This window comes from Pseudorca crassidens, chromosome 8 (assembly GCF_039906515.1).
Source record: "Pseudorca crassidens isolate mPseCra1 chromosome 8, mPseCra1.hap1, whole genome shotgun sequence".
NCBI classification, from domain to species: Eukaryota; Metazoa; Chordata; class Mammalia; order Artiodactyla; family Delphinidae; genus Pseudorca; species Pseudorca crassidens.
In genome coordinates, this window is record NC_090303.1 from 18,138,878 (window position 1) to 18,161,744 (window position 22,867).

At 40.0% G+C, this 22,867-nt stretch overlaps 1 protein-coding gene across 1 annotated transcript in view; it reads right to left on the minus strand.

Moving 5' to 3' along the window:
- The window catches only part of PRKAR2B (protein kinase cAMP-dependent type II regulatory subunit beta), a 110,403-nt gene extending 91,103 nt beyond the window's left edge, over positions 1-19,300 (minus strand). Inside the window, exon 1 of the mRNA XM_067745953.1 lies at positions 18,715-19,300. Within this exon, the coding sequence (XP_067602054.1) occupies positions 18,715-19,015 (301 nt within the window). The 5' untranslated portion in view covers positions 19,016-19,300. The remainder of the gene's footprint in view (positions 1-18,714) is intronic.
- Between the last annotated feature and the right edge of the window lie 3,567 nt (positions 19,301-22,867).

Here is a 22,867-nt window from a genome sequence, read left to right on the forward strand (position 1 = left end):
TATCATAAATGGATGTTGAATTTTGTCAAAAGCTTTTGCTGCATCTATTGAGATGATCATATAGTTTTTATTCCTTAATTTCTTAATGTGGTGTATCACATTGATTGATTTGCATATATTGAAGAATTCTTGCATCCCTGGGATAAATCCCACTTGATCATAGTGTAGGATATTTTTAATGTGCTGTTGCATTCTGTTTGCTAGTATTTTGTTCAGGATTTTTGCATCTATGTTCATCAGTGATATTGGTCTATAATTTTCTTTTTTTGTGATATCTTTTTCTGGTTTTGTTATCAGGGTGATAGTGGCTTCATAGAATGAATTTGGGAGTGTTTCTCCCTCTGCAATTCTTTGGGAGAGTTTGAGAAGGATAGGTGTTAGCTCTTCTCTAAATGTTTGACAGAATTTGCCTGTGAAGCCATCTGGTCCTGGACTTCCGTTTGTTGGAAGATTTTTAATTACAGTTTCAATTTCATTACTTGTGATACGTCTGTTTATATTTTCTAATTCTTCCTGGTTCAGTCTTGGAAAGTTGTACCTACCCAAGAATTTGTACATTTCTTCTTTCTCTAGTTGTTTTAAGTGTAGGGTTAGATTGTTTATTTGAGATTTTTGTTTCTTGAGGTGAGACTGAATTGCTATAAACTTCCCTCTTAGAACTGCTTTTGCCGCGTCCCATAGGTTTTGGGTCATCGTGTTTTCATTGTCATTTGTTTCTATGTATTTTTTAATTTCTTCTTTGATTTCTTCAGTGATCTCTTGGTTATTTAGCCTCCATGTATTTGTGTTTTGCACTGTTTAGCCTCCATGTATTTGTGTTTTTTACGGTTTTTTCCCTGTAATTGGTTTCCAATCTCATAGCGCTGTGGTCAGAAAAGATGCTTGATACGATTTCATTTTCTTAAATTTTCCAAGGCTTGATTATCAGTGACCCAAGATGTGATCTATCCTGGAGAATGTTCCATGTCCACTTGAGAAGAAAGTGTATTCTGGCACTTTTGGTTGGAATGTTCTATAAATATCAATTAGATCTATCTGGTCTATTGTGTCATTTAAAGCTTGTGTTTCTCTATTTATTTTCTGTTTGGATGATCTGTCCATTGGTGTAAGTGGGGTGTTAAAATCCCCTACTATTATTGTGTTACTGTCCATTTCTCCTTTCATGGTTGTTAGCATTTGCCTTATGTATTCAGGTGCTCCTATGTTGGGTGCATAAACATTTATAATTGTTATACCTTCTTCTTGGATTGATCCTTTGATCATTATGTAGTGTCCCTCCTTATCTCTTGTAACAGTCTTTATTTTAAAGTCTATTTTACCTGATACAAGTATTGCTACTCCAGCTTTCTTTTGATTTCTGTTTGCATGTAATATCTTTTTCCATCACTTCACTTTCAGTCTGTATGTGTCCCTAGGTCTGAAGTGGGTCTCTTGTAGACAGCATATATATGGGTCTTGTTTCTGTATCCATTCAGCCAGTCTGTATCTTTTGGTTGGGACATTTAATCCATTTACATTCAATGTTATTATTGATATGTATGTTCCTATTACCATTTTCTTAATTTCGGGGGGTTTTTTGTGGGTCTTTTTCTTCTCTTGTGTTTCCTGCTTAGATAAGTTTCTTTAGCATTTGTTGTAAAACTGGTTTGGTGGTGCTGAATTCTCTTAGCTTTTGCTTGTCTGAAAAGCTTTTGACTTCTCCGTCGAATCTGAATGAGATCCTTGTTGGGTAGAGTAATCTTGGTTGTAGGTTTTCCTCTTTCATCACTTTAAGTATATCCTGCCACTCCCTTCTGGCCTGCAGAGTTTCCGCTGAAAAATCAGCTGATAACCTTACGGGGATTCCTTTGTATGTTATTTTTTGTTTCTCCCTTGCTGCTTTTAATATGTTTTGTTTGAATTTAATTTTTGTTAGTTTGATTAATATGTGTCTTGGTGTGTTTTTCCTAGGGTTTATCCTGTATGGGACTCTCTGTGCTTCCTGGACTTGGTTGACTATTTCCTTTCCCATGTTGGGGAAGTTTTCGACTATAATCTCTTCAAATATTTTCTCAGACCCTTTCTTTTTCTCTTTTTCTTCTGGGACCCCTAGAATTCTAATGTTGGTGTGTTTAGTGTTGTCCCAGAGGTCTCTGAGATTGTCTTCAATTCTTTTCATTCTTTTCTCTGCTCCTCAGCAGTTATTTCTACCATTTTGTCTTCTAGCCCACTTAATCGTTCTTCTGCCTCAGTTATTCTGTTATTGATTTTTCCTAGTGTTGTTCATCTCTGTTTGTTCTTCTAGATCTTTGTTAAACATTTTTTGTATTTTCTCAATCCATGCCTCCATTCTATTTCCACAATTATGGATCATCTTTACTATCATTACTCTGAATTCTTTTTCAGGCAGATTGCCTATTTCCTCTTCATTTATTTGGTCTTGTAGGTTTTTACCTTGCTCCTTCATCTGTGATATATTTTTTTGCTGTGTCTTTTTTTTTTTTTTTTTTAATGAGTGGGATTGTGTTCTTGTCTTACTGGTTGTTTGGCCTGAGGCTTCTAACACTAGGGTTTGTAGGCTATTGGGTAGAGCTGGGTCTTGGTGCTGAGATGAGGAACTCCATGAGACCTCACTCAGATGAATATTCCCTGGGGTCTGAGGTTCTCTGTTAGTCCAGTGGTTCAGACTCGGAGCTCCCACCACAGGAGCTTCGGCCTGACCCTGGGCTCGTGAACCAAGATCCTGCAAGCCACCTGGGGCAGCAAAAACAACAAACAAAAAACAACAAACAAAAAAACACACAACAAAGAAAAAAATAAAATTAGACTAGGAAACTAACAGATATGTTAGGAAGAATATAAAAATAAAAATACAGATGAATAAACAACTGGAAGGTACATCAGTACTACAATAGTAAAAAAGAGGAGGAGGGAAAATTTTAAAAAAGGTGGGTGGGGAAGGCCTTGGCTGTGGAGGGCGGGGCCTAAGCAAGGGCGAGGTTTGGGTGGTGGGCGGGGCCAATGCTCAGGACCCACAGGTCTGGAAAAGGCTCTGGGGGCTGTGGGGGGCGGGGCTTAGGCTCAAGGAACAGAAGGGGCCCAGGCATGTCCCCCACCCCTGGTCTCAGAGGGCAGCGAACCTCACCTGGGAGTCCAGCAGGCTTCCTGGGCTCGAGTGGGTGGGGCAAATGCCCTCCTCTCCTCTCCTGCTCCTCCAGTCTGGGAGGGCCCCTCCCACCTGTCTCTCCTGCTCTCCCCTGCCTCCCTCCTGTGCCCCCAAGGACCCACGCAGCCTGGAGGGGACTTGGAGGGCAGGGGATATGCCTCGGAGCTCAGCAGGCTCCCCGGCCCGAGTGGGCCAGGCAAATGCCCTCCACTCCTCTCCCGCTCTTCCTGGAGAGTCCCCCCCACCTGCCTCTCCTCATCTCCCCAGCCGCAGGGGCACCGATCCTGTCTGGCCTCCACTTTTCCTTTCCCCTCAGTCCCCCTACATCCTACCGGTTCACTTTGGGGTTCTTCCCGACTCCTTGGGCATCAGAGTCCCCCACCATGGGCTGGCAGGCGCCCTAGTTGTGGGGAGACACTAACTCCACGTCTTCCCACGTGGCCATCTTCGTTTATGTTTTCTTCATTAAACTGTTTAGGCCTTTTGCTCAGTTGGGTTTTGCTCAGATTGATGGGCTTTTTGTTATTGAGTTTTAACAGTTCTTTTTATATATTCTCAGTAACAACTAATTAGAATAACAGAAAAATCTCCCAGTTATAATAACAACAAAAACAATATGTTACTTAGAAATTAAACTAAGAAAAGACAAGAAAATCCTTTATGGAGAAAATGATAAAACACTGAAGAAATGAAAGGAAGACCAGATAAATGGAGATATGCAATGTATATGGAATATTTATGTCTCCAAATTTGTTTATGAATTCCAACAAACACCTAATAAAGTTTTTCACATCATTGAAGAAGCTCATCCTAAAAGTTCTGTGGAACAATAAAAGCCCATGAATAGTTAAACAATTCTGAAGAAAAATAAGGTGGATGTACTTACTTACCACATATCAGGACCATATAAAGTCATATTAGGAGAAAGAGAGAGTAATGAAAGAATGGACAAACCAACAGAACAGAATAGACTGTAAGTACCTTCACATAAAAATGGAAAATTGATGTTTAAAAATCAGTGGGGGAAAAAAGTCAATAAATGATGCATATTTTTAAAAAATGAAATGAGATTCTCATCTCATGCCAGGCACAAAAATAAATTATAGATGGATTAAAACCTTAAGTGTGAAACTCAAGACTTTTTCATTTTTACAAGAAAATGAAGAGCTTATCTTTTTAATTCGAGGTAGAGATAGATTCCTTAAGGCACAAAAAAGTATAAGTATAAAGGAAGGGATTAATGTTAGGCTACAATAAAATCAGGAAATTCTGTTCTTGAGTTAAATGGTATGAACATGAATGAAAAGAGTGAAATAGGTGAGGGAAATTAAGAGGTACAAGCTTCCAGTTACAGAACATGGGGATGAAATGTACAGCATGGGGAATATAGTCAATAAAAATGTAATATCTTTGTATGGCAAGGGATGGTAACTAGACTTATCATGGTAATCATTCTGCAGTGTATACAAATACTGAATCACTATGTTGTGCACCAGGAACTAACATAGTGTTGTAGGTCCATTATACTTCAACAAACAAATAAATAAACTCATAGAAAAAGAGATCAGATTTGTGGTTACCAGAGGCAAGGGTTGAGGGGATGGGCAACTGGATGAAGATGGTCAAATGGTATAAATTTCCAGTTATAGGATAAATAATGTAATGTAAAATGTGATTAATATAATCAACACTGCTGTGTGCTACATATGTAAGCTGTTAAGAGAGTAAATCCTAAGAGTTCTCATCACAAGGAAAAAATACATTTTTCTTTTTCTTTTACATCTATATGAGATGATGGATGTTCACTAAACCTATTGCGGTCATCATTTCATGATGTACTTAAGTCAGATCATTATGCTGTACACCTTAAACTTGTACAGTGCTGTATGTCAATTACATCTCAATAACACTGGAAGAGAAAACAAAGGAAATTCTGTTCAACCTACATAAACAAAATGAAAAGACAAGCCCAAAACTGGGAGAAAATTTTTTTCAATGCATGTTACCAACAAAGGATTAGTAACCAGAATGTGGAAGGAAGGAAGGAAGGAAGGAAGGAAGGAAGGAAGGAAGGGAAGGAGGGAGGCAGGGAGACAGGATGGAAGGGAGAGAGGGGAAAGGAGAGGAGAGGAGAGGAGAGGAGACACTCCTACAAATCAGTAAGAACAACACAGACAGGAAAAATGATAAGAAAAAAACTTTTTTCACAGAAGATGAACTAGAGATATGATCAATGAAGATAAAAAAGATGGTCAAGATCACTAGCAAGCAGGGAAAAGCATATTCAATTTACAATGAGATTCCAATTTAACATCTGTCTCATTGGCAAAGATGGTTAAGATCTGACAATATCAAATGGTCACTTGAATGTGGAGAACCAAGAACTCTTATACTACTGCTGAGAGTATAAACTCGTATAACAGCTTTGCAAATATGGCAATATGACGTGCAGTGAAAGCTGGGCATTCCCTACAACCAGCCTTTCTACGCTTAGGTATATACCCTAGAACTGCAGTCCTCAAACTTTGTGGTCTCAAAACCTCTTTACACTCTTAAAAATTATTTGCTTAGGGCTTCCCTGGTAGCGCAGTGGCTGAGAGTCCGCCTCCCGATGCAGGGAACGCGGGTTCGTGCCCCGGTCCGGGAAGATCCCACATGCTGCGGAGCGGCTGGGCCCGTGGGCCATGGCCGCTGAGCCTGCGCATCCGGAGCCTGTGCTCCGCAACGGGGAGAGGCCACAACAGTGAGAGGCCCGCGTACCGCAAAAGAAAAAAAAAAAAAAAAAAAACAAGCTGAAGGATGATAACTTACATAAATGAAACTTTCGTAAGTGGCACAATTTATATGAACTTTGAATACAAGCAAAATATCATTATTTCTAATCTATGAATAAATGCCTTTGTAGTAAGAATACAAAAACATACATAGGAAGTATAAACACCAAATTCATCATAGTGCTGGTTATCTATGGAGAAGGAAGTTAAGAGAACGGGATAAGAGAGGGGTATCCAAGGAGACTCCTACTGTACATGTGATATTTTCTTCAAAGTAAAAAGACTGAAGCGTTAAAATCTGTTAGAGACAGGGGATGGCTCATGTGAGTGTTCCTTATTTAGTGTCTGTTCATTTCTGTATATTGGAAATATTTCATAATTTTTAAAAAAGAGAAGAGGGAGGGAGGGAGGGAGGGAGGGAGAGGGAAGAAGAGGGAGAGAGGGAAAGAGAAAATTTCTGCTCTGCTTGGTTTCGGAGATAAAAATCTCTCAGTATACTCAATACTATCAGCCCAACCAGATTAATTCACACTGCTTTTTTTTTTTTTTTTTTTACTTTATTATCTTTGACATATAAAAATTACATATATTTAAGGTGTACAACTTGATGTTTTGATATATGTATACACTGTGAAAAGATCATCCCAATCAAGCTAAATAATTTAACCGTCACCTCTACAGTCACCACTCTGTGTGTGTGTGTGTGTGTGTGTGTGTGTGTGTGTGTGTGTGTGTGTGTTAAGATTTAACTTAAGATCTATCCTCTCAGCAAATTTCAAGTATACAATACAGTATTGGTAACTGTCACCACGCTATATACATTAGATCCCAGAACTCATTCATCTTGCATAACTGAAGTCTTGTACACTTTTAATGCTAAATGTGCTCCTAAAATATATTTCACTAAATATCCTTTCTGCAAATGCATTTTTCTTAAAATCTGAACACTAAAATACCTTCTGAATTCTTTTTAAGAAATTATAAGGAAATTATTTTAAGGTATTATGAGGAATCAAAGATCATAATATTGCTTAGTTGGTAAACTGTTGTTAATGACAGTAAAATAAGATATCAAGGACTTCCCTGGTGGCACAGTGGTTAAGAGTCTGCCTGCCATTGCAGGGGACATGTGGTCGAGCCCTGGTCCGGGAAGATCCCACACGCCACAGAGCAACTACGCCCGTGCGTCACAACTACTGAGCCTGCGCTCTACAGCCCATGAGCCACAACTACGGAAGCCCACACACCTAGAGCCCGTGGTCCACAACAAGAAGTCACCACAATGAGAAACCAGTGTGCTGCAACTAGAGAAAGCCCATGCACAGCAACAAAAAGACCCAATGCAGCCAAAAATAAAATTAAAAAAAAAAAACAACTAACGTTAAAAAATCAATGACAGGGCTTCCCTTGGTGGCACAGTGGTTAAGAATCTGCCTGCTAATGCAGGGGACACGGATTTGAGCCCTGGTCTGGGAAGATCCCACATGCCGCGGAGCAGTTAAGCCTGTGCGCCACAACTACTGAGCCTGTGCGTCTGGAGCCTGTGCTCCGCAACAAGAGAGGCCGTGATAGTGAGAGGCCCATGCACCACGATGAAGAGTGGCCCCCACTTGCCACAACTAGAGAAAGCCCTCGCACAGAAACAAAGACCCAACACAGCCAAAAATAAATAAATAAACAAATGTGGGGTTTAAAAAATCAATGACACCTTAAAAAAAAAAAAATCAAAGACCTGTGAATAACTCTGTGTAAAAGCAAAGATATCCAAAAGAACTGTCTTTTTTTTTTTTTGAAATCTATTAAGATAGCAATTTGTAGTGGAGCAAGTACAGAATGATAGGTTTTCAGAATAAAACCACATTCTAATGTAAAACTTAGGTATAAAAGTTTCTCCCGGGCTTCCCTGGTGGCGCAGTGGTTGAGAGTCCGCCTGCTGATGCAGGGGACACAGGTTCGTGCCCCGGTCCGGGAAGATCCCACATGCCGCGGAGCGGCTGGGCCCGTGAGCCATGGCCGCTGAGCCTGCACGTCCGGAGCCTGTGTTCCGCAACGGGAGAGGCCACAACAGTGAGGGGCCCGCGTACCGCCAAAAAAAAAAAAAAAAAGTTTCTCCCACCATGAGCTTACTTTCATAAATATTATGATATGAGGAAATGGCAACAAGCTGTCAAGTTAATACAACCAATTTTTTCCAATTAATTTATATTTCAGGCACATATTCATGTTTTTTACTATAAGCATCTGCCTCATTTAAATTAAGTAACTATTTTCAATATCCCTACTTACTCTTTCCCAAGTTTGTTTTAAAATAACTTATTAAAACTTGAATAAAACCATAAACTTGGAGATTCTGCACACACAAATTTATTTATTCTACCAGTTAAACACTGATTCTCAAGGGAGAAGATGGTGTGCAAACAAAGCAAAGCTTTATCCCGTTGCTTTTTTTTAACCTTATTTTTTTTAAGTCAGACTATTTTCCTTGCATTTCAAAGGAATTAAAGGAGGACTTGAGACTTAAAAGAGCAGGGTTTTTTTTAAACGTCTGAAACACTTAGCTGAAAGATCTGAAGACTTTACTTTTATATTTTTCATTAATAACATTTTCTTTAAGGACTATTATCACACTGCCTTGAAAACAATCTCTAGTTTCTTACATTTCAAATCAAACTTCATTTTAAAAAACCATCAGGTTCTAACTTCTAAAACCTGCCTTCCTCTCTTTCTTCCTTCCTCTCTTCTTTTTTTAACAAACCCATATATAAGGCTTAGTATATGCCACACACTGTCAATTCATTTTTTCTTACCAGAACCCTCTGAGGTAAGTACTACCATCATTCCCATTTCACAGATGGGGAAACTGAGGCACAGATGCTAAAGTAACTTGTTTAAGGTTCCAAAAGTTATAAATGGCAGAGTCAGGATTCAAACCTAGAGCCTATGCCAAAGTGAAGTCATATTTGTAAAAAGTTTCCAGTGTTTCTGATTTTTCAGCACTACTTAAAAATTTTCAGCAATAAAAGCAAACTGTTTTGTTTGTTTTCCATAAACTACCAGGTTTAAGAAGTAGGAGGCAGAGGAAAGGGGTTCTATTGACTGTGTTTATCAAATCAGTGGCGGGAAAAAAGTAACATGAGTAGGAAAGAATAATAATAGAGGTAGATGATAACACATTCAGTTTAGGACAAAATTATCTGGAGGTGCCTGAAGAAGATGCAAGCAGAGGTGGCTGGTAAGCAGGGAGATATGTCAACCTAAATCTGAAGGCGAGAGGTCTGCGCTGGAGCTACAGTTAAAACTGGAGGGCTCACCTCGGGGTGGGGGGGGCGGGGGGTGGTGGTGAGCAGGATTCATGCAATAAAGGGAGGAAGACAGCCTGCTTTCAAGGTGGCAGGAATGAGGCAAGATGGAGAGAGGAAACAGGACAAAGCAGGTTCAGGGCAATAGAGGCATTTGGGATTTAACACAGGGCTCACAGAAGCAGAAGCAGTGACATGGGAAGTTTAGGGGGGTCAGAACGTCTCCTCGATGGGAATGTGCAATTCTCACCCGCAAGGCGAGCCTGTGCACTTGTGTTCTTTGCTTGTGGCAGAGTGATCAAATATCAGGCCAAAATATAATATGCCACCTTTTTTTTTTTTAATATAATGAAGTCTAAACCTATGAAACTGAACACAGGCTAAGGCTTTTATATTTCATGAAAACATTTTAAAATGCAACAATATAAAGGATTATCAGGAGCCTATTTTTAATATTTATGCGCCCAAGTAGGTGTCAATCACTTTAGAAATATACACTTACAGATATTTACTATTATGAGACATTCAGTATTCAACTTGAGGGTAATTTAAAGTGTATTTGAGCACCTTCTGTGGGCCAAGTGAGATGCGTGCAGGAAGGTCTTGGAGGGAGGGAGCTCATTCCTGTGTTTCCTTGCCTGCCTGTGCCAGGAACATGTGACATCCGCCAAGCTTACTCTGAAGTAGGGCACGTTCATCCTGCCATTTTGACACCACTCATGTCAACCAGAGAATCTCGTAAGGATTTTCTGGTAGGGTGAACTGTAAGCTAACCTTTGGAGAAAAACTGGGATTTTGGCAGAAAGTTAAGGAAAGAGGACTGGGTACCCAGGACCAAGAGAATAACTTAGGCAAGAATATTTGGCTACATCAATTTCGAACCATACTGTGTGCCTCTATAGTGTTTTATCTACTACCCACCAGACGTTTATAAAAGAATCGCCTTTCTTTCATGTCTTTTTTCACTTAAAATGTATTTACTAGGTAATACAAGTATATGACAAGCTTTTTTCAAAAGTTACGAAAAGGGAGATAGTGAAAAGGCTACCTCCTAACGAACTGTCATCTCCAGAGATGGCCTTCCTCAGATACCCTATGTAACTGCATTTCTTTTGAACTATTTTATTTTATGTTTTTCCTTAGGATGTTGCCTGGTCCTAATCTTTTAAACTATTTTAAACTTTAGATTTTCTTCTAATTCTGATTGGCACTTCCATGACTAAGCTTAACTAAACACCTGTAACATGGTATGATTCTGTTTGTCACATCCCCAATATGTGCACCAAGGACATGAGTACTCTATAATCGAGTCTGAAGTTCAAGGTACAGACAGGAATACAGATTTAAAAGAAAAAGCCTAGATCTTACCTGTCAGGTAACATGATTTTATTTCCTTTTCATAAGATAGAATTTTCCTCTTTATTCTGCCAAAGTTTGGCTGAGTCAAACAATTACCTAATGAATGTCTATTAAAAAAGACACACACACACATTTGGACCCTGCCTACCTGCAGGTCCTTTATAATCCAGGAGCTTAAAAGAGGAAGCCAAAGTTTACTACAGCTAGCTTACATATTAATAGAGTATGGGTTAAGTTCTACTGTTAGGATTGTGGTCTCCAAAATGGGGTCATGCACCCCAAGGCAGAGTATAAGGCAATCATTTAGGGTGTAGTAAAAATTAGAACTTGCTTACAATTACTTGTTACTTCTCCCTTTCAAAATTTATACTGTGGGATGCTTTCTCATATACATAGTAAGCTAATATACTGGTACATGCACAAAATTTATAAAAACATACATGGGATATGTCTACTCAAATATATTTTGCTAATGACTCTACATAATCAAAAAGGTTTTGAGAATTAAACAGCTCAGGATATGAGGTGTTCATTTTTAAAATAAACATTTTATTGAGTTTCTAAAGTATATGAAGTGCTGGGACTTCCCCTGCGGTCCAGTGGTTAGGACTCCGCACTTCCACCGCCGAGGGCCTGGGTTTGATCCCTGCTCAGGGAACTAAGATCCCGCAAGCTGCATGGTGCGGCCAAAATAAAATAAAATAAAGGTTCTCTTTAAAAAAAAAAAAAGTATGCCAAGTGCTAATTTGTGTAGAACAGACGGAAAAAACAAATTGTAAAAGGGAAAGATCAATGCTGAGCTAGGCTGTAAATTTTGAGAGGGAAAAGTTGGAAGCTTGTTTTTTGATATGTGGTTCTTTTCAACCATGTTACTGCTGTAAGAGTTACTAAAAATGAAGTCTGTGTACCATGGTTAAGGAGATGGGCTCTGAACTCAGACTGTCAGGTTCAAATCCTGACTCTACCACTTACTTTGGGGAGAGCTGAATGATATGTATAAATAGCCTTATTCAGCGTCTGGCACTTAAGCAGCCAAAAAAGTTAACAATGATTAAATAAAAAGAATATCATTTAACAAACATTAGCTTTCTATAGCAACTGAAATGAAACAGCTGAGTCATGTATTAATTCAGAACCTTTTGGAAAGATGCTTTTTGAGTCTAACTAAAATGTATTTAAACGAATGGAAGCTTTTTCCTTCTTTTTTATCCAAAAAAAAGAATAAATTCCCCTCAATATCACTCGCATGAACTGTTTTGTCTTAGAACAGCTAATGTAAATTAAACAGTGTCAGTCCCCAGCCAAACGGATACCGGAATCACTGCATTCAGTGTATCTTCTTGGCTTCACTTTTATGTAGAACATGTGTTTATATTTTGACCTTTTGTCTTTTTGTAAAACACAGAAACATTTTTTAAACAGTAGCAACTGGAATGATGGTTTTTTTTTTAGTTTCCAAACATATTAAGCTACACATGGCAGAGCCTATTGCTGAAACATTTATAAATGTTACACCAACTGTGTTTATATTTCTGATTTTTTTAGATTGTTTTGTTTTCATGTAAGCCATGACCTGAAAATTTTAGCTCAAATTCTTTCCACAAAATAATTACATAATGGAACAGTCTGAGTCATTTTGAATTTCCGAAACACAAAAACTCCCATAAAATAAAGATAATGATCAGTATCACAGTGAGGTTTTTACATGGGGTTTTGGGACCAACCCAACCACAACTAAACGGCAAGGATAAGGCGGAAGGACAATAAGAACAGGACCAAGAACACGATGACAATAACTCATCCACCTCAGAAAAGTCACTGCACTCTTTTTTCTTTTCCGTTGTCTCTTCTTAAGCAATTGATACAAAAATAAAACCTAATGCTAGATTTCACCTCAATGAAAAAAATCAAAGAGAAAAAAAAATTGGTAATTCTGAAGGCAAAAGAACAAAAGTACTTCTCTTTAGCCTAGACTTTTAGACCTTATCTATCACCCTGATGGAAGACAGAAAGGATTCATGGTATGTAAGTTAATATAAACAGCACACAAATTGTGATAATTCTATGAACAAAAAGACCAAAGCAGACTAAATCTGGGCAAGGAACGTCTCTGGCTTTCAGCTGCTCCATCTGTTAAGCGAAATAGACAACATATTCTATCTATGAGACAGTCTCTGACAAAAGGATTGTTTCTTAAGAAGTCTAGAGATATAAACTTAAGAGAATAATTATTTCTTTTTTCTTAAAAATTAAAAAAAGGAAGGAGTTGGCTGTCTATAAATATGTCTGCAGTGAGTGAATGAGCCCAGCATCCCACTTCCCAACTTATACACATTCCTCCTCCTCATGGGCTAACCCAGGTCTCTGGCCCCTTTACTCTGTGACTCTTGATAATAGATGGATAAGAGTTTGAGAAACGACACTCTTTCAAAATCCTTTGATTTCCTTTGATTTCCCAATTTCAATTCCTAAAGCAATCCATTTAATACTACTATTAAAATGAATAATGTTCTTAACTGTTCTTCTTTGAAAAGTCACAATTACCACCTATAACTGAAAATATTTTTAAAATCTTCTCTAACGTTACTGTTTTAAGCTCATAACTAAAATAATGGCTTCAACATTTTAGCCATTGTCATGAAGGATGTAATCCACTTCAGGAGGATTTAAAACTACTATATAAATTTGTAATAGCCAAAGACCACAAAGTCTCATTAATTACAAAATCCTGGTGTGCTTAGCTACAAATTATCAGCTGAAAGGATGTTGGTTTTATTACTATGCAACATAACTCACATTAAATCCTAAGAGGAACTGCCCAGTAAGCTCATTTCCTACTTCATCTTTCTATAAAGTGCAAACGTTAGATTCATCTCCACCAAGCACAATGAAATTGCTACTCAGAAAGAACACGTTTCTGGAATACTTCTTATAAATGAGATCATTTGTTTAACAGGTAATCAGCGCTTGCTGGGTGCGCTATCAGTAAGGACCTTGCCAATATTACTCCATTTATCCTCGCTAACAACTTCACGAGGCAGGCACTGTTACTATGATAACATGTCAACATGTCTCACACAGTGCCTCATACATAAAAGAAAATAGATGTTGTCTGAATTTAAAGTTAACCCCCCAAAACTGACTTCCATGCACGTTTTTCAAACCGATTAAATGGATTTAAGAGTTTCATAATATATTAAAAAGATATTTTAACTTTCAGTCCATTGCATAAGTACCACCACTAGAATAAATGTCTTTCTTTAGTCATATGTTGACAGTTACATGAAGTAGGAGGCAAGAGCTAAGGATTGGCTGCCTTGTCCCACAACAGTCTCTAATAGCCATCGAGAGAGCAAGTTCTTAAATAAGGGCCCATAGAAGTGGGCCTAAAAAATCGGCCAAAGCAACAGTCCTTTAAAGCTACGATTATTACTCTCTACAGTTTCCTGCTGTCAATTAGGCCACGAATGCAACATACAGATCAACCTATTTTTTCACTCCCAGTATGAACAAGCTTAAGAACGTTTTCACAGCAGATTCTTGGAAAGTCAATCTATTACCCCGACTGCTTTGCCACCTCATTTTTGGAAGACCACATACGCCATTTCAGACAGATGAATTTCTGACTCTTATTCTTCAAGTTACAATGAAGCTTAGGTCTTCTAATTCTGTATATAACAGAGATGAAGAATATTTGCTCAGAATCCTCTAAGAAAAATTCTCAGACACATGAATGTTGCTCTTAACTCTCTTTCAACCATTTCCTCTCATGATAAATACCTTTGTTCCCTTAATCTCCCACTATAAGCTCCAACTTTCCAATATTTTGCATAATTTTCAGGATCTCTGGTAAAGTCTCCACAATCCCCTTAAACTGTAAAAATGCAAAGGTAGATAAAGTTCTCCAAAAACATTTGACGTAAATCAGAGTTAAGAGGATTAAGTCACAGATTTTACATGCTAAATTTCTATTTCTATACCTTTGACATGCTTGCTTATAAGCTATGGTTCTATATTTTTGCCTTGTGTACCCACTTTGAACTCCAGATCTTTGCCTTCCATAATACAGAACAATAGGTCTTCCATATTTTATACTTGTTTATTTTTCTTCCAGTTTGATTGCTCTTCATATGTCCATATGTAATTTGTTACTGACTACTTGTCAACTGAGAATTTTATTTACTTCATTTTATAATTTCAGCCATTTCACTGAAGAAATAATTGAGCAACACAAGATCTCACTATGATGCCTGTATTAATTACCACAGATTCCACTCCAAATTGGTACTGATTCCAACTCTTTGGCTTACTGTAACCCTCCTAATAAATTCCAAGCCTGGGGACACTGCCCTTGCAGAAGAGACATGTCATGTTATATTCGCTTTCAATAGGATGGGGAAGAGGGAGGCAGAGACTCCATTATAGCTTTTTTCCCCCAGAAAGGGGATTGCCATATGCCATTCTAACACCTAACGGTTGCCCTTTTAACAAGAATTGACAGCAAACTGAAAGTAAACATCAGAAGTGATAAAATTAGAAAAGAATACAAGGGGAATTGGAAAGCAATCAGCAGAGGAAGGAATCCTTTGGAAAGGTAGGAGAGAAGTCAAGACCACCTTCACCCATCTGACTTTTGGCCTAGGGCCATCAGTGGCCATGGTCGCAAACCCTGGTTCACTTGCTTGATTCAACCACCATACTATGAGTTCAAGGTCATATGCTTGATCCCTCTATGTGAGTCAATGGGCACCAGCTTCACGGTCAAAAACTTGCCTTTTTGCCCAACCTCTCACAAATACCATCGACAAATACATTGTCCTAAGGAATTCATGAGAGTGGGTATGAATCAATCAAAGCAAATTTATCACCATTACTGAAAAAATAACCAGGAAAACCTGACCTGTGAGTCAGCCCATCATACAAATTCCATTAAGAAAGAAACCTCTGATGGTCGTGGGTCAGAGGGATGTGAGTAAGAAACCAGGCTCTGCTGCTTACTAGTCCTATGTGTGACCTTGGACAAGTTAATTTTTCTGAGCCTTAAAGATAAAACACATTAAGGACCTCAAGTAGGGCCTGACATACAAGGGATGCTCAAGTGATGCCAGCCCCAACCCCTTCCAGAGATAAAATCTGGAACTTAAGAGCACAGGGATGGAGCCAGGCCCACAGGTGTTCCAATCCCTGCAGCACACTAGCTGTGAAACACTGGGCAAGTGACAGTCTGTCTCATCTTTCTTATAAAGCTGGGATAATGAATTAAAACATTCAGATAGTGCCTAGCACAGTGAATGTCAACAAATGGCAGCTATTTTTAAACTGTTAATAAGAGAAAGTGATATTATAATCATCATTATCTGTTGACCAATATACCTCAAAGTGTGGTCAGTGAACTGTAGATATCAGAAAGAGCTGGGATGTCTGCAAAAAAAAAAAAAAAGAAACCTGATATCCACCCCAACCTATTCAAAAAAGCTCTCCAAGAATAGTACGAGGTAATGTTCATTTCTAAATCAAACATCCTTGAGATGTATACAAAGTTTAAGAATGATTGATCCACTTGGTCTTGTGCTATGTCTCAGTAAATTAAGACTTGTCTTCTAGTACTTTACTCTTCTTTAGTACTTACTTTTCTAATTCTTTACTATAACAGGAGGATTACCCAGTATCTGGTATTTTTTATATTCCAGCACTTTTTTAGACCTAGACATTAAACTGATAGGCTCATTCCTATTGTTTCCCCCCTCCCCGCCCCGCAATGGCATTATTTTGACTTTTTCTTCCCCTCTGACCGAGGGTTGGCAAACTATGGCCTTGGTCTGTGGCCAGTTTTGTACAACCTTAACCTCCAGAAGGGATATGTGTTTAAAGGGCAGTTAAAAAAAAAAAAAAAAGAAGAAGAGGAATATGCGATGGAGACCATACATTGCTCACAAAGCCTAAAATATTTACTTTCTGGCCCTTTACCAACAGTTTGCCAACCCTTGGTAGTCTAAAATTCTCTTTAAACTGGGGGTCTCACAATTTACTTTAAAAAAATTAAGAGAGAACTGATTAGAATAGAAAATACCCTAAACAGATATTTTTTACTACACCTAGAAAAGGGAAGTACATCACCAAAGTTTCTGTTATACGTATATGCATATGTGTGCACTGGAAAATGATCAAATTGGTTGCAGTCAGAACAGTCTTTGGCGGGTAGGAATGGGGAATAAATAGGGCAATTGGTTAACAAATATTTAGTAAAACTCACACTGAGTAATTTTTACAATAAAGGTGCTTTGGAGACCATAAAACCATATGAAATGATCCCTACCACTCAGAACTTAACGGCTTATTTCATTGCAAAACAAAAATCGAATCTGTTCTGTGTATAATCTACATTGTTGTAAAGAGAAAACAGAATCATAAATGCAAAGTACTTCAAAAACATTATACAAACAAAATATTTTACTTATACTAACAATATATTGTACTGAACGAATATACGTTCTTTATCAAGTCCCTTAGTCTTTGCTTTTCTCCAATCTGGGAAACTAGTCCTTTTTTTTTTCTTTGTGTGTGTCCGTGTGCATGTGAATGTACTCGTGTGTACATGTGTGTCTCAGGAGCATAAAAGAAGTATATATTAGATGTCTCTACCCCTTCTGTGTCATTCATCATTGGCTTCTCCTGCCCATCTGTTTAAAATATGTACTCTTTTATCCTTTTCTCATTTCTAATAAGAAAAGTATTCGATTAAATTCTTGTGCAAAATGAACAATGAAGACTATGATTATCCTACCCCTGAAAACACTAAAAAGTCCAAAATTAAAATTTTTAAAGTAACAATCTTCCCTTTATCTTCAGAGAGCACTAATTTCCATTGCTTTTTATGATTGCTTCAGACAAACTAAAAATACCTTAATTTTATAACACTTTTCAACAATTTTGCAAAGAAAAGAAACAGCTTCCTAGGAACATATATAAGGAAATGACACTTTAAAATGGTTTCATTATATGAAATGCACTGCGGAAACACAAACCACAAGAAGTGTTAAATAAATAAAAGCCGGTGCGATGCTGACTGCATGGTTGCCTTACACCACAAAGAAAAAGCACTTGCACATTTGCACACCCGGGTATTTTAGCTTGGGATGCCACAAAGATGGGATTTAGGCACGTTGTGTAAATACAGAAGGCTGTTAATGTGTAAGTGTGTCTGCGTGTGTCAGAGAAAGAGGGTTATAAGCAGAAGAGGTAGGACCTGCCAGGAGCAATTATTTGAGAAAATCCCTTTTTCTTTCCCATTCATTCTTACTAGCTTCAGTATCTGGCACAGTCCTTACAATTACTCACTGGCTTTTCATTCTAAAGACAACCGACAAGCTTTCAGAACTTCCTACAGTGTTTTTCACACACTTTTTTTTTTTTAAGGCACCAAATCATTCAATATTTGTTTCAAATAAAAAGCAAACCATTAGCTCGTTTCCTCATTCCAAACACCCCACGGACTGCAGGCTAAACGGGATCCTTTGTTGTGTGTCCCAAAATAGTACAACGCGGTATTGCTAAATTGGAAAATAATAGATGACTGTTTCCAAGAATGCCAAAGTTATCACCATAAATTTTGTTCTGCCCCGTGGGTCCAATTTCATGCTCCTTTTAGTGAATCTGCCGTCCTAACAACAGTAAAGCCAATCCGATTGAACACCCCTCGCCTTTTCGCTTTGGACACTCCATTAATAAATATAAAGGCTGAAAGAGGACGCCAAGTGGGCCAGCTTCATTTATGCACAGTGACATCCGTCAAGGGAAATTTCTCCAACCGCAGTGAAAGTTGTTTCTCAGATGCCCACCCCAAACTGGCCGGCCTCTGCCTCCGAGCCCAGGACGAGAGGGGGCGGGTGGGCAGAGAAGCCTCACCTTTGGGCTCCCCACCTCCAGAGGAGGGGACGAGGGGGAGGGCACAACGAGAGCGCGGAGTAGGAAGGTGGGCGAGCGGGAGAGACAGAAATGGATGCTGAGGGGGTGGGCGCGAAGGGAAGGTAGGGAAGGTGGGGAAGGCGGGGAGAGGTGGCTGAGCCGAGCTGCGGGATCGAAGAGCCGAGGGGGAGCGGCGGGGGTGGGAGGGGGCGCGCGGGGGTCGGTTCCTTACCGTTGAACGCCCCTGCGTCTGTGGCCTCCTCCTCCTCGCCGTTCTCCGAGCCGCTGTGCAAGGGCTCCTCGGCGAAGTTGACCCCCCTGCTGGGGGTACCGCCCCCGCCGGCGGCGCCCGCGTCCCCCCAGGTCCTGCCCTCATGGCCGAAGCGCGCGGCGCCTTTGCGCTCGTTCTCCTCCTGCAGGCGCGTGAAGTGCTGCAGCGCGAACTCCAGCAGGTCCGCGGGCTGGTGCCTCAGCACCTCCACCGTGAAGCCCTGCAGCAGCTCCGTCAGTCCCGCCGGAATCTCGATGCTCATCCTGCCTCCCCTGCCAACGGGCGCCGGGGCGCCGCCCTCGCCCCCTCCCCGGACCGGTCTCGGGCCCCTCGGCCGCCGAGCGAGCGGAGACGACGCTGGCTGCGCTACCCGCTGCGAACGCGGCGCACTGGGCCCCAGAGGCCCGGCTGGCCCGGCCCGCGGCTCCCGTCGCGCGGCTGCTCCGTGCGGCTGCGGCGGCTGAACGAGCACGGCCTCGGGAGAGCTGGAAGCATCTCCAGCTCCTCCCGCTCCCACCGCGGCCGCTCCTTTCCCCTTCCTGGGCCGCCCCGCCCCCGCGCCCGCCCCGCCGCGGAGCGCGGGAGGGGGCGCCGGCGCGCCCCACGTGACCCCAGGAAACCATGGCAACCTCCGCCTGCGGGCGCCGGGTGCCTGCACAGCTGAGGGGCTGAAAACGCAGGCGGGTGCCGGCTGGCTGGCTGGGCGCGCTGCTAGGGGCGCGGTCGGGGCGGGGGCGGGGGCCATCCCCCGGGTCATCCCCCGGCCCAGACGCGCCTGGCTGTCCACCTGTCCGCACGCCCCGGAGCGGGCGGGCCACTCGGCAGAATTCCCACGCGTCATTCACCAACGGAGTCCACGCAGAGCTGGCGCCACTCGATTTGCCCTGAAACTTCGGCCTCCACCTCGGTAGCGGCATTTTATTTTCCTCCGAGAATCTAGTTGGATTGATAAGTGTGGGTGATGTCTTTTGTTTAAAGTCGTATAGTGGTACTGGTTATCTTTTGGACAAAGAAATAATGCCCCATCTTTGTGACACCTTTCTTTTTTTTTCGCCACATTTTATCCAGTCTTTCTCTATCCGTCCTGTTTTATTGTTTTGCTTCACTGATACTATCCCATTGTCCACTCTATGCAGTTACTACTTGTTAAGACAAATGTGCCATTTATTGTGAGACACTTAAAGTCAGTCGATGCCCTTCAAACAGGATGGTGCAGCAATTTGAATAAAATGTCAGTGTCAGGACAGATGGCCCTTAAGCAAAAAAACCTTTACCTGATTAAACTGTTATTGTTTATTTTTAAAAAGTTCCCTTACGCTTTCAGTGGTTTTGAATTATATCTCCAAAAATAGGAATATGTACTTCACTCTAAAGAGAAATAGAATTCGAGATGTGTGCTTTAAAGAAGTCCTGGACTTTGAAACGAGGCTTATTCTGCGAATGTTTCCGGTTTTGAATTAGAAAATGTCTTTTGCCAATTAAACGGTATTTTAAAACACATCATTTTTTACCATGACCATCATTGTAAAATAAAATATCTCAATAGCAAGCTCACTTAGCTTATCTTTCTACCCACAAAAAAAAAAGAAAAAAGTACATACATGGTTCAGAGACGTCAAAGACTAGAAATCAAGATGTAACAAACTAGTCCCTTTAATAAAAATACATTTTGACATTAATCCTTTGTTTATGACACAACTTATATTCACTCCATGAGTGAATGTTTTCTTTATTTCCATTTTTTAACTTCATAATAATATGTTGTTTTTAAATATAGTAAGGTACTTCTAATGGTAAGGGTCAAGCATTTTAAGAATTAAGCTTTTATGAAATACTATGATCCTCACTTCATGGCCCATGATATTAGTCAAACTCTAACCATATAAATATTATATAGACCATATAAACATTATTATCTTTATAGACCCAATAATTTAAGACAAGTTTGCATCATCTTTCTTCATTTATGATGATGTTTTTATTAAGATTAACAAGAAAGTACAAAATATAGTAGCTTAAACAAGATAGAAGTTTATTTCTCTGTAATGTAAATGCAAGCAGCTCAGGGCTGGCATGGTGGTTCTAGGATCATTAGGCACCCAGCCTCCTTCCAGCTTGTTGCTATGTAATCCTAAATTTGTTGTCCAAATTGCTGCTCTACCTTCCTTCTACATCCATATTTCAGCCAAGAGGAAAGTGGAAAAGAGAAGGGAACCTCCCCTCCTACCACATACACATCCCCCGTCTAAGGACACTTCCAGGAAGTTAAACACACCAATTCCTCTTATATCCTCTTGGCCAGAACTTAGTCAACGGCCACACCTATGGTGTGACAGATTGCATTTTCCAAAGGTGGCTTCAGAAATCTCACCTGTGCCATGTGCTCTTCAACAGTGTGACCTTGCCACTCCCCCATCAAGAGTTGAAGCCTTAATTGCCCTCCTCTTGAATCTGGGTGGGCTTGTGACTGCATGGATAGAAGTCGTGCCAGCATGACAGAAGCAGCCAGCCATGTGATGCCCCATCCCAAATCTTTGAGCATAATAAAAAGCTTGTTTTCAGCCTCTATAATTTGAGGTAATTTGTTACTTTCCACAACAATAGTAACTCAAATGCATGGCTATAAGGAAAGCTTGGGAATTTGAGCTTTATTTTGAGCAGTGCTGTGCCAAGCAAACATTTGGAGATGCAGAAGAACCAATTCTGGGAGCAATAATCAGTGTCTGCCACAATGCTTAACACCCTTTCCCCCAGGAATGACAGAAGAAAAAGCACTACTTCCCCGAACATTAACAAGAGCCATATTTCAAAGTAGCATCCTATATTTTGTGTTTCAAAATGCCATTATTACTTTTCGTAGATTTACTGTATGAAGCATGGTAGATGGGTCTGTCATCAACCACAATGCCAGGGTCACGTGGCTGTCATTTTTTTAGGGGTATAGAGGTGAGTCAAACATGAAATGCATAATTGGATTAGATGACCTATATGGTCTCTTCCATCTTGGGATATTCTATAGTAGTACAATATTAAAAGAAGACATGTTGGATTTAAAACATCTTTGCAAACAGCTCTCTGATAACAATTTTTATTTGCGTCCGTTCTTAAATCAATAACCATGGCCTGAAAAAGTAAAGCTTGATCCTCATATTCCTATTATGTTAATATTGTTCTCAGAACAAACGTTCACTTCTCAAATCATATTCTGGCTTTATTCACTATCCCATAACTGTTTTGGTAATATATGATTTCCCTTGCTGTCATTTTCAGAATATTTCCTTTTGAATGTTGAAGTACAGTGACAGTGACTTATGGGGACCATTTATCTTTGATTGCTTTAAAAGAACATCATTGATATTGATTCTTTGGTTGTTGATTTACAAAGCAATTTGCACTAGTTCCTCAGAGAATCAGAAGCAATTGCAAAAGGACTCAGAGTTCAGCACTGGAATGAAATAAGAGTGCTACCAAATTTGTTTTTGCACATGGGAAATTAAACAGATATTAGACAGAGACATCAGTTTGTTGATATGCTGCAGCTAAAACAAGACAACAGCATGGAGAAGCCAATAGTTTGGGCAACCTTTACAATGGATAATAATAACTATGGCCAGTCAATCATACAGCACTTCTTATAATTATATATAGCACTTCAATAATTCATATATTAACTATTGATTATGCAATACATCAATAGATATATCCTGATCAAGCCTCTTTGGTGCAAGAAATACATACCCACTCAAGGAAAAAAAAAGTAGGCAAACTGAAAGGACACAGGGGCTGTGCTTGCGCAAGGCCCACTGTGGCTATCACTCTTAGTCTCATATACCTTTAACAGTTCAGCACTGACTACTTTTGGTGTCTCTAGTTCATATTCTCAAGAGAATCCAGTGGGATTGGCTGGCCTGAGTGAGAGGTTCTCTCCTGGTTCAGTCAGTGTGGCCAGTGGGGTGCAGGAAAAGAAAATGGTCAGGTACAGAGGAATGGATAAAGAAGATGTGATATGTATATATATATACACACACACATACACACAATGGAATATTACTCAGCCATAAAAAAGAATGAAATAATGCCATGTGCAGCTACATGGATGCAACTAGAGATTATC